The sequence below is a fragment of the Trachypithecus francoisi genome, unplaced genomic scaffold (assembly GCF_009764315.1).
Source record: "Trachypithecus francoisi isolate TF-2019V2 unplaced genomic scaffold, Tfra_2.0 Lachesis_group20, whole genome shotgun sequence".
In the NCBI taxonomy this organism is placed as follows: Eukaryota; Metazoa; Chordata; class Mammalia; order Primates; family Cercopithecidae; genus Trachypithecus; species Trachypithecus francoisi.
Window position 1 is genome coordinate 23,501,587 of NW_022681466.1, and position 12,308 is coordinate 23,513,894.

A 12,308-nucleotide genomic window follows, 5' to 3' on the forward strand; every position below is an offset into this window, starting at 1 on the left:
CCGCCTGCCTCGGCCTCCCAAAGTGCTGGGATTACAGGCGTGAACCACCGCGCCCGGCCCAACAAATTTTTTAGAAAGCCATCTGGATGCTAGTCCATGACTGCTGAACACCGGCTGAAGCTCACAAAACTGCGTTCACCGCTTGGGGACTTTCCAGCTGGCCTTTGCGCTGAATGGCGAAAGCGGACTTTCCACAAACCTCTACGGTGGGAATTACCGCAAAGGCTCCGACTCTCCCGGCCTCAAAAGTCTCGCGGGATCTCAGCTGTCCTTGGGGCGGCCCCCCGCCAGCACAACTACAAATCCCAAAATGCAACGCGCCCCGTGGCCCAAGCGCCCGAATGAAGGCTAGGGGCCAAAGTCATGTGTCTGACTGCGTCACCCGTCCGGTCCTCTCTTCCACGCCTTTTTCTTCAGCGTCCACCTTGGTCGCCATCTTGTGCGTGAGGTTATGGAACCTCTGAGTCCCGCCAACTCTATGGTCGAGCGTTTCAGGGATCAGCCAATCGTAATCTAGATCTCGCAGTAAAGCCCCGCCTCTATCCGCATGGAGGCGGGAATTGCCACGAAGCTCCTGTGGAGGGAGAGGAAGCAGCTGCGGAAAACCAATAAGAGTGGAGGAATCGATGATGCAAACCAATGGGGACGCGGGGATATTACGGCCAATGAGAATGGAGGAGGTCCAGGACACGTGGGTGGGGGAAGCTGAGAGCTGAGACCAAGGGCTAAAGCTGGGAGGTGAGTCTGTCACCTTGAGCCGGGCGAGCGCAGTGGCCGAGCAGGGGTTGCAGGGCAGTGGGAGTGCAGGTGACTTGGGACCGGGGGCCAGCATAGGCAGGGTTGTAGGCTGGGCAGTGGGGAGGGGTATTTCCCCCCAGAGCTGGGAGAGGCGATGGCAATCTAGATATGGCCTTATCAATGAATGTTAGTTACCAACGGTAATGAACGATTGACTGCCTCGGCTGGGGCGGGTCGACGACTGCTGTGTAAGATGGGCAGGACCGTGCGCAACACCTGCCCAGTGTCCGCCTCCAGTCTTCCTGGGAGACCATTCCCTTTCGTAACATTTCCCTCCTGGGGCTTGGGCCCCTTTCCTTGACTTCCGATCTCCATGACTTTCCCTTGAAGACCCGCTGCTCTGTCCCTCTGACCTCTAATGCCCTCTTCAGCTGGGGCACGGTGCAAGGAAGAGAGTGGTCTAGGGAGGACGGGCGGGGGTGAAGGGGACGACCAAAGGTCGTCACTATAAGCAAACAACCAGGCTCTCAATGGGATAATTATTACTTTTTTTTCCCCTCTGCAGACTGAAAAAATGCAGACTACCGGGGCATTACTCATTTCTCCAGCTCTGGTAAGCTGCCGCGCCGCGGTGTTCTGTAGTACCAGGTGTATGGTGTGGGCGCCATCAGTGTTTAATGAATGAACCCAGGGGAACTTGGCGTCCTGATGATGTAGGCTCTTTGAGGTGGCTGTAGGATGTGATGAAGGTAACTTCTGGGCCTGCGAACCAAGCTGTCTTGGCTTTGGAATGTGGTCAGAGAGTCTGGATTTGATTTTTATCCCGAGTCTGGCTTGGCCATAGAGACAGCCCACTAAAACAGTGGTTTTCAACAGTGGCTGCATGTTAGAATCATCCAGGGAGCTTTTAAAAATCCTGGTGCCTAGGCTGCACCTTGGACACCATTTGCATCAGAGTTTGGGAATGGGGGTGGAACCCAGGCATCTGTATCTTTTAGACTTCTCCAGATGATTCCAATGTGCAGCCAAGTTTGAGAACTACTTCACTAAAAAGTATTTCAAAAACGCCATGTTACAGATGGCTCTCCTGGATGGCTATTCCAGTCGGTTTCCAGGGCTGACTGGCCCACTCCATTTAGGGCATGTAGCTGTGAGTGTATTTTAGCAGAATAAAATTTCCCCCATCTGATTACTTGGTGATCTGGGTATAAACCTTTCCTGTACCTGCTTTGGTATTAGTGTGGGTTCTTGTTCCATTCTGGAAAACCGATTAAGGCTGTGCCCAAAGGAGTGAACTTTGGGATGGTTTTGAATGGTGAAGGTTGCCACTGCTGACTACATCAAGCTATCAAGACAGCTGTCTCTGGGGCAGGCCTGATAGAAACTGGAATAAATTGACCTTGAAATACATTGAACTTATTCCTTTCATGAAATCTGTAGTCATTTTTGACAGCTCAGCAATTAGGGTTTTTTTTCCTTGACTGATTTGGTAGGATGTGGCTTTCTGATTTTACAGATCCGCTGTACCAGGGGTCTAATCAGGCCTGTGTCTGCCTCCTTCCTGAATAGCCCAGTGAATTCATCTAAACAGGTAAGGGAGGAATAGCCCTCTTAGGAATGTTCCCACCTGTAATCCCAGCTCTTTGAGAGGCTGAGGTGAGAGGATCACTTGAGCCCAGTAGTTCGAGACCAGCCTGGGCAACACAGTGAGACCCCATCTCTACAAAAAAATATAAAAATTAGCCACGTGTGGTGGCATGTGGCTGTAGTCCCAGCTACTCCAGGGCTGAGATGAAAGGACTGCTTAATCCCAGAGGTTGAGACTGCTGTGAGTGTGCCACTGCACTCCAGACTGGGTGACAGAGCAAGACCCTGACTCAAAAAAACCCATTCATTCATTAACTTTTTAAAAATCAAGGAATGTCCCCAGACAGGGGTCCTTCAGGTTAAGTTGTCTTTAGACCAAAGTGGGAGGAGAGTTGGAGAATCTGTGTGCTTTAATAGTTCTAAGTCCCCCAGGGTGAGCCCTGTGAGGTCTGCCTAACCCATGAAATTTCCCTAGTCCTGTCTGACAACAGACCCGAAGACTAATTCCCAGCATACTCTGCAATCAGAGTATTCTGCATTTACCAGGCAGCTTGCCAACAGTTTCAGAGCTCAGGTGGATGGGGTGAGGGAGGTAGAGTCAGCCACCTGTCCTTATGCCATACTATCTCTCTGCTATCTTGCCTGCCTTGCTTCTCTTTCTAGCCTTCCTGCAGCAGCTTCCCACTCCAGGTGGCCAGACGGGAGTTCCAGACCAGTGTTGTCTCCCGGGACATTGACACAGCAGCCAAATTTATTGGTGCTGGGGCAGCCACAGTTGGTGTGGCTGGTTCAGGGGCTGGCATTGGAACAGTGTTTGGCAGCTTGATCATTGGCTATGCCAGGTAAGTTTGGGTGGCCTGGAGCATCTCCCACTGTAAATTCCACTGTTTGGGGAAGCCTCAGCTGAAGAAGCTCCCTTAAGGAGCCTTCAGGTTGATTTCATCTACATCATAGTTTCTCCAGAGAAAACATGTGTCCAGCCTGGCTCACTTAAACTTACCAGGTTGGTCTACTCTGCTTGTCCATCCAAATCCCCAGGATCTGTGCAGGCTAGGCCCTCTCCCAGGAGTAACACTCCACTCCCCATTCACCTCACCCTCCTATGTCCTCCCCTCCCCCCTTCTTCTCCCTCAACTGGCAATTATCTGTGTCCCTGGCAGGAACCCATCTCTCAAGCAGCAGCTCTTCTCCTATGCCATTCTGGGCTTTGCCCTGTCTGAGGCCATGGGGCTCTTCTGTTTGATGGTCGCCTTCCTCATCCTCTTCGCCATGTGAGGCTCCGTGGGGGTCACCTGCCTGTTGCCGCTGCGACTCCACGCCATTCCTGGTGCTGGGGTGTACTAAGCTTTACCATTAAATACAATGTTTCTCTAAACCCCTGTCTGTGCTTCTGTCCTTTGACCTTCAGGAGGGCCTTGGTAGAGGGTGAGGAGAGGGAATTTGGTCAACCATTGGTGACTGGGAACTCCTCTGGGCTGAGAAGGAGCACCGCCTTGAGTGTAAGAACACAGAGGGTTCTCATGTGTTCATGAGGAATGTGGGTTTGTCTGAGTAATGAGATTCTTGCCTTTTCCCTTCAGATTTAGTATAGTTGGCCCTCTGTATCCATGGGTTCCATATTTGTGGATTCAACTAACAGTAGGCAGAAAATCTTCAGGAAAAAAAGTGAATGGTTGTGTCTGTACTGCACATGTACAGACTTTTTTCTTGTCATTATTCCCTAAACAATACAGTATAGCAATTATTTATATAGCATTTACCTTGTGTTAGGTATTATAAGTAATCTAGAGATGATTTAAAGTAGATGGGAGGATGTGCATTGGTTATATGCAAATACTACACCATTTTATATAAGGCACTTGAGCATCTGGGGATTTTGGTATCCACTGGGGTCCTGGAGCCAATCTCCCACAGATACCAAAGGATAACTGTAACAACTGTATGTTAATAGATATATTCACAACTGTATATTAACACACAACTGTATATTAATAGGCAATTATATTAATAGGTTAAATATTAAAAATTAATAATTTGAAGGGCTTAATTTGCACCAAGCATTTTACATTCATTATCTCCACAACCCTAAGAGTTATAAGCACAACTTTAAAACTGTTTTGCAAATGACAGACCCAGGGTTTGGGGAAGCAAAATAACTTATCTATTATCACAGAGGTGGTAAATGGCAGATTGGGGATTTCTCCCCTCAGGCCAGCTTAAACCTTAACTGCAGTGTTGTTCTATCTATTTCCTTTTTTTTTTTTTTTGGTCCCATCTATTTTCTTTTTTTTTTTTTTTTTTTTTGAGACGGAGTCTTGCTCTGTCACCCAGGCTGGAGTGCTGTGGCCAGATCTCAGCTCACTGCAAGCTCCGCCTCCCGGGTTCACGCCATTCTCCTGTCTCAGCCTCCCGGGTAGCTGGGACTACAGGCGCCGCCACCTCGCCCGGCTAGTTTTTTGTAGTTTTTAGTAGAGACGGGGTTTCACCCTGTTAGCCAGGATGGTCTCGATCTCCTGACCTCGTGATCCGCCCGTCTCGGCCTCCCAAAGTGCTGGGATTACAGGCTTGAGCCACCGCGCCCGGCCTTTGGTCCCATCTATTTTCATTCCAGTCACACAACAATTAAGGTGGCGCAGAAAGGGAAACTTGGTCCCAACGAAGTTGTATAGCAGGTGAAAGGTAGAGGTAGGCTTCTATCTGCCTGTGTTTAGCCCCATTTGTAGGTTTCATTTTCACTATAAATGTTCTTTTTTTTTTTTTTTGACACGGAGTCTGGCTCTGTCGCCCAGGCTGGAGTGCGGTGGCCGGATCTCAGCTCACTGCAAGCTCCGCCTCCCAGGTTCACGCCATTCTCCTGCCTCCGCCTCCCAAGTAGCTGGGACTACAGGCGCCCGCCTCCTCACCCGGCTAGTTTTTTGTATTCTTTAGTAGAGACGGGGTTTCACCATATTAGCCAGGATGGTCTCGATCTCCTGACCTTGTGATCCGCCCGTCTCAGCCTCCCAAAGTGCTGGGATTACAGGCTTGAGCCACCGCGCCCGGCCCTAAATGTTCTTAAAGCAGATAAAGTACACAATCCTAGTTTTTGGAGAATTTATCATCTTAGTTTTGCTAGGGATAAAAGACTATTTGGAGCCAGGCACGGTGGCTCACGCCTGTAATCCCAGCACTTTGGGAGGCCGAGGCAGGCGGATCACCTGAGGTCAGGAGTTCGAGACCAGCCTGAACAACATGGAGAAACCCCGTCTCTACTAAAAATACAAAATTGGCCGGGCATGGTGGTGCATGCCTATAATCCCAGCTACTTGGGAGGCTGAGGCAGGAGAATCACTTGAACCCAGGAGGTGGAGGTTGTGGTGGGCTGAGATCACGCCATTGCGCTCCAGCCTGGTCAACAAGAGCAAAACTCTGTCTCAAAAAAAAGATGATTTGGGGGTGTATGCCAATGAATGAATTCCATTGAGAGCTTCGTCCAGCATCTTCCTTGAGTTCTTAAAGTCTATGCCCACCAGTCTTGCCCCTCTTGGCTAAAGTGGGACTGATAACCCATGTAAAATTAGCTAAGTTGACATATCAACAGTTGCTGCTTCTCTAAGTCCTTGCAGGAGAAAGCCATGGACAGAGAACTCATGCAAAGAAGCTGGGAACGTGGTCTGTCTCAAATTGGATGGCTTCAAAGGGAGTAGTAACTTAAAAGTGGGATCCATTCTATGAAAACCTTATACCTCAACTGCAAAATGTGAAATAGTGAAACCAAGAAAATATCTAATTGGTGTTAAGAACACTTTCTAACTGAAAGGCAACTAGCAAAGAGTTAAAACATACAGGCCAGGCGCAGTGGCTCACGCCTGTATTCCCAGCACTTTGGGAGGCCGAGGCGGGTGGATCATGAGGTCAGGAGATCGAGACCATCCTGGCTAACATGGTGAAACCTCGTCTCTACTAAAAATGCAAAAAGTAGCCGGGCGTGGTGGCGGGCGCCTGTAGTCCCAGCTACTTGGGAGGCTGAGGCAGGAGAATGCCGTGGACCCTGGAGGCAGAGCTTGCAGTGAGCCGAGATCGCGCCACTGCACTCCAGCCTGGGTGACAGAGCGAGACTCCATCTCAAAAAAAAAAAAAAAACAGAAAATTTGGATTCCATTTACATGCAATTTAAAGACAGTCATGTAGGTATTTAAACATCTTCCTAGGGACCTTAGGGGAAGCAAAGAAATCTAATCCTAACGTCTTTGCCCTCAAGGAGTTTGGGGCATCAACAGAGTAGAAATAAGTACACCATGCCCTACATCATTGTATATGTGGGTACATGAACTCTGTGCTATAGAAGTTCCCAGAGGAAAAAGGAGGCTGGTGAGTTGTAATAACATGGGCTAACATTTGAGCACCTGTGTGTCGTGCACAATGCTAAGCACTTTCCATGATTAACTTCCAGCATCCCTACAGAATAAGTCAGTTTACAGATAAGCAAGCAAATGAAGAGGCTCAGAGAGGTAAGGCATTCTGCCTAAATTCTACTAAACCAGAGCTGGTTACTAAAGCTGGGATTCAAATTCCAGAACCTGTGTTCTTAGCTTTATGCTGACTCATCTGAGGTTTGCGCAAGTGTGGTGACTTGCCCAAGGTCATACAGCATGCCAATGATTCGAATCCCAATCTGTCTGACACTTATACAATCAAGACCTTTCCACCCCAGGACTTCTTAACCTCGGCATATTTGGGGCCAGATAATTCATTGTCGTGGAGGGGACTCCCTTGTGTAGTGTATGTTTAGCAGCATCCCTAACCTCTACCTGTTCAATGCCAGCAGCAACTGACATCCCCACCCAAGTTGTGACAAATTGCCAAATGTCAGAATATTGACAAATGCCCCCTGGCTGGAGGGCAAAACCATGCCCAGTTGAGAGCTACTGGTCTACCACAATCTGCTGCATCTCCTCAGCCTTTTCACCTTAAGAAACTCCCTCAAGGTTGCCCACAGCAAGCCAGTGACAATCTGAAGCAGAGCCCAGGAATCTCATGGCCAAAGAGGAAATGGAACTGAGGTTGAACTGGTGATCGATGTTTCACCAAGGGAGCAATGGATTAACTGGTAATGCTGTTACACAAACAGAACGGCACAGCTGGCTTCCTACCAGCTCATTTCCTACCACCTCCAGTGGCAATCAAGAAGCAGCCCCCAGGGAAGGTGGTTGCCCTATCTTTCCTGCGAAATTCTGGGAATCCAGTTTTTGCCAAGAGGATGGTAAGAATTTAGTGCTCTTTGGTCTCAGCTGCAGAAGCAAGATGAAGGGAATATCATCGCTTGGCAAGCATTGCAATAAGACACACAAGTCGTGCCACCCCTATGGCTCTAAGGCCTACCACCTTCAGAAGTTGACCTGTGGCAGGCCAGGCACGGTGGTTCACGCCTATAATCCCAGCACTTTGGGAGGCTGAGACGGATGGATCATGAGGTCAGGAGTTCAAGACCAACCTGGCCAACATGGTGAAATCCCATCTCTACTAAAAACACAAAAAATTAGCCGGGAGCGGTGGTAGACGCCTGTAATCTCAGCTACTTGGGAGGTTGAGGCAGAGAATTTCTTGAATCTGGGAGGTGGAGGTTGCAGTGAGCCAAGATTGTGCCACTGCATTCCAGCCTGGACAACAGAGCAAGCCTCCGTCTCAAAAAAAAAAAAAAAGAAGGCCGGGCGCGGTGGCTCAAGCCTGTAATCCCAGCACTTTGGGAGGCCGAGACGGGCGCATCACGAGGTCAGGAGATCGAGACCATCCTGGCTAACACAGTGAAACCCCGTCTCTACTAAAAAAAATACAAAAACTAGCCGGGCGAGGTGGCGGGCGCCCGTAGTCCCAGCTCCTTGGGAGGCTGAGGCAGGAGAATGGCGTAAACCCGGGAGGCGGAGCTTGCAGTGAGCTGAGATCCGGCCACTGCACTCCAGTCCGGGCGACAGAGCGAGACTCCGCCTCAAAAAAAAAAAAAAAGAAAAGAAAAAGAAGTCGACCTGTGGCAAATGTGGTTACCCTGCCAAGCACAAGAGGAAGTATAACTGGAGTGCCAAGGCTCAAAGATGAAATGCTCACTGGGACTGGTCAAATGAGGCACCTAAAGCTGTATACCAGATTCAGGCATGGATTTCGTGAAGAAACAACACCTAAACCCAAAAGGGCAGCTGTTGAAGCATCTGAGTCATCTTAACAATTTCAACCGTTAGGCCGGGTACAGTGGCTCACACCTGTAATCCCAGCACTTTGGGAACCGAGGCAGCTGGATCACAAGGTCAGGAGATCGAGACCATCCTGGCTGACATGGTGAAACCCCATCTCTATTAAAAATGCAAAAAAAAAAAAAAAAAAAAAAAAAAAAAAATTAGCCAGGCATGGTGGCACATGCCTGTAGTCTCAGCTACTTGGGAGGCTGAGGCAGGAGAATTGCTTGAACTGGGAGGCAGAGACTGCAGTGAGCCGAGATCACGCCACTGCACTCCAGTCTGGGCAACAGAGCGACACTCCGTCTCAAAAAAAAAAAAAAAATTTCTACCATTAGTCATGCAATAAATATTCTGGTTTTTAAAAATAATAATAAAAACTGGCCAGGCACAGTGGCCCACGCCTATAATCCCAGCACTTTGGAAGGCCGAGGCAGGCGGATCACAAGGTCAGGAGTTTGAGACCAGCTTGGCTAACACGGAGAAACCCCGTCTCTACTAAAAATACAAAAAGATTAGCCGGGCGTGGTGGCAGGCACCTGTAGTCCCAGCTACTCGGGAGGCTAAGGCAGGAGAATGGCATGAACCTGGGAGGCGGAGCTTTCAGTGAGCCAGGCTCGCACCACTGCACTCCAGCCTGGGTGACAGAGCAAGATTCCATCTCAAATAATAATAATAATTATTATTATTATTATTATTATTATTATTTAAAAAGAATGTCCCTTCATGAAGGGCTCCAAACAGCCTTGGAATGGCTGCATTTATAAACTCAAGTCAGCAGGATTGTAAATGTGCTTGGTGGGCCCATGGAGTCCTGGAGAGTCAGGGAAGAATGCTTCCTTACCCCCTACCAGGCTAGTTAGTCCAAGAACTTTATCATTAAGGTTCTTTATCTAAGGTCTATGGACTGGTCCATAGATGAGACCATTTTTATTTTACACATTTTGTTTAGTGTAAACTATTTTGAGTGGATACAGCAATGCATTGTTCTTGGGAGAGGACCCATTGTATTCATTATATTCTCAGAGGAATAGTGAGCAGAAAACAATTAGCAACCATTACCTTAAGAGTTCAGCAATGGTGGCAAAGAGGGAATTAATGGGATAACATAATACAGATATTATTAAATTATTAAAAACAGATGTCATGGCTGGCGCGGTGGTTCACGTCTGTAATCCCAGCACTTTGGGAGGCCAAGGTAGGTGATTCATGAGGTCAGGAGTTCAATACCAGCCTGGTCAACATGGTGAAACTGAGTCTCTACTACAAATACAAAAAATTAGCTGGGCGTAGTGGCCGCCGCCTGTAATCCCAACTACTCAGGAGGCTGAGGCAGGAGAATGGCTGGAACCCAGGAGGCAGAGGTTGCAGTGAGCCGAGATCACACCACTGCACTCCAGCCCGGGTGACAATGTGAGACGCCATCTCAAAAAAGAAAACAAAAAAACAAACAAACAAAAAAAAAGATGTTACAATCAGAAGCTTCAAAACATCTAGTCCAAGTTCTGATTATTCTATTTAGTGTAAAGTTTATGACCTGGTGGGAATTATTTTTCATTTATCCCTGGCATTTAACCAAGACAAAAGGCTGGGCCCTGGAGGTCTACCCCAGAGGGCCATGGGACCCAGGATTTTAGGGAAGGGAAGGAGAAGGATCTTCATGGTGTATCTTCTCAGACGACTGAGGCACAGCAGTGACCCTGAACCCCAGGACACTTGCTAACGCCTGTCAGGTGGAGGGCACTTGCCTAGGTGCCATGAGCAAGGTGCTACCAAACCTTGTTGCACCAAGAGACAGCCCAATGCAGGGTAGTCAGTGCTAAGGAGATAGAGGTTTGATCCAGGTTCCTGAAGGAGGCCCACTCAGTTGTGTCAATTACCTCTGAGGGCATAGGAGTGGCTCCAAGGACGCATATGTTTGCCCTCTGCCCAAGCTGCCAGGGGAAAGCAGCGAAGTGTTGGCCTTGAAAAAGTGAGCACTGAACTAAAAAGCAGAAGCTTATGTTCTGCTGCCTCTGTTTGGCCCTTCCCCTCTCCCCCAGCTTAGAGGCCTCCCAGAGGTAAACTGGTCCTTTAAGCAGCTGCCATCCCCTGCAGCCCTTCAGGCCCTGACTTGCAGGTTCTCTGTGCGAACTTGGCTCAGCCTTTTTGGAAATGTAATAGGTATAGTACTGTTAAAATGAGAGCACTGGGGAAAAAAAAAGAAGGAAAAATAAGCACAGCAGAGGAGGAGGAAGTAAATGCTAAGATATATGGCTGCCAAGCATAGTAGCTCATGCCTGTAATACCAACACTTTGGGAGGCTGAGGCAGGACAGTCATTTGAGGCCAGAGTTCAAGACCAGCCTGGGCAACAAAGTGAGACCTTGTCTCCATATATATATATGGCAACAAAGTAAGACCTTGTTTCCACATATATATATGGCAACAAAGTGAAACCTTGTCTCCACATATGTACATACGTGTATATATAGAGAGAAAGAGACTGAGTTTCACTCTGTCACCCAGGCTGGAGTGCAATGGCACGATCTCTGCTCACTGCAACCTCTGCCTCCCAGGTTCAAGCTCTTCTCCTGCCTAAGCCTCCCAAGTAGCTGGGATTACAGGCACACACCACCACGCCCGACTAATTTTTGTATTTTTGGTAGAGACGGGGTTTCACCATGTTGGCCAGGCCGATCTCAAACTCCTGACCTCAAGTGATCCACCCACCTCAGCCTCCCAAAGTGCGGGATTACAGACATGAGCCATTGCACCTGGCCTCTAAACATATTTTTATATAAAAACTATAAGATCTATGGCCAGGGGAAGGGCAGCTGGCTACCATGTTCTTATTTGCATTCTGATCACCAGTTAAGCAACACTCACTGAATATCAGGTCCAAGTGACAGAAAGATAGGTCCCCCCATGCTTCTTGCTCAGAAGGAGGTCATATCTAGTGGCCACAGGGATGAGTAAAAAACCATTAAAATAAAAAATAGTGCATGCTATAATAAAGGTATGAGCAATCAGCCATGAGAACCAGAGGAGGGAGTAATTAAAAATAATAATAATGGCCGGGCGCGGTGGCTCAAGCCTGTAATCCCAGCACTTTGGGAGGCCAAGACGGGCGGATCACGAGGTCAGGAGATCGAGACCATCCTGGCTAACATGGTGAAACCCCGTCTCTACTAAAAAAAAATACAAAAAACTAGCCAGGCGAGGTGGCGGGCGCCTGTAGTCCCAGCTACTCGGGAGGCTGAGGCAGGAGAATGGCATAAACCCGGGAGGCGGAGCTTGCAGTGAGCTGAGATCCGCCACTGCACTCCAGCCTGGGTGACAGAGCAAGACTCCGTCTCAAAAAAAATAAAAATAAAAAATAATAATAATACGCCTGGAAGTGTCAGTGTTTAGCAGCAAAAGTAATATTGCAGCTAGCCTTGAAGAATGAGTATAAATAATAAGAGTTAATAATTATTGCCGGGCGCGGTGGCTCAGGCCTGTAATCCCAGCACTTCGGGAGGCCGAGACGGGCGGATCACGAGGTCAGGAGATCGAGACCATCCTGGCTAACACGGTGAAACCCCGTCTCTACTAAAAAATACAAAAAACTAGCCGGGCGAGGTGGCGGGCGCCTGTAGTCCCAGCTACTCGGGAGGCTGAGGCAGGAGAATGGCCTAAACCTGGAAGGCGGAGCTTGCAGCGAGCTGAGATCCGGCCACTGCACTCCAGCCTAGGGGACAGAGCGAGACTCCGTCTCAAAAAAAAAAAAAAAAGAAAAGAAAAGTTAATAATTATT

At 48.6% G+C, this 12,308-nt stretch overlaps 1 protein-coding gene across 2 annotated transcripts; it reads left to right on the plus strand.

The window, feature by feature from the left end:
* Positions 1-626: 626 nt before the first annotated feature.
* On the plus strand, positions 627-3,700 carry ATP5MC1 (ATP synthase membrane subunit c locus 1). Of its 2 annotated transcripts, none has more exons than XM_033183364.1 (5): positions 627-738; positions 1,304-1,351; positions 2,255-2,329; positions 2,989-3,167; positions 3,486-3,700. In XM_033183364.1, the coding sequence occupies exons 2-5, from the start codon at positions 1,313-1,315 to the stop codon at positions 3,598-3,600; spliced, it is 408 nt and encodes a 135-aa protein (XP_033039255.1). In that variant the 5' UTR covers positions 627-738; positions 1,304-1,312; the 3' UTR covers positions 3,601-3,700. The 2 variants fall into 2 exon arrangements, with proteins under 2 accessions (XP_033039255.1, XP_033039256.1); XM_033183365.1 differs by having other exon boundaries at positions 690-807.
* Positions 3,701-12,308: the final 8,608 nt, after the last annotated feature.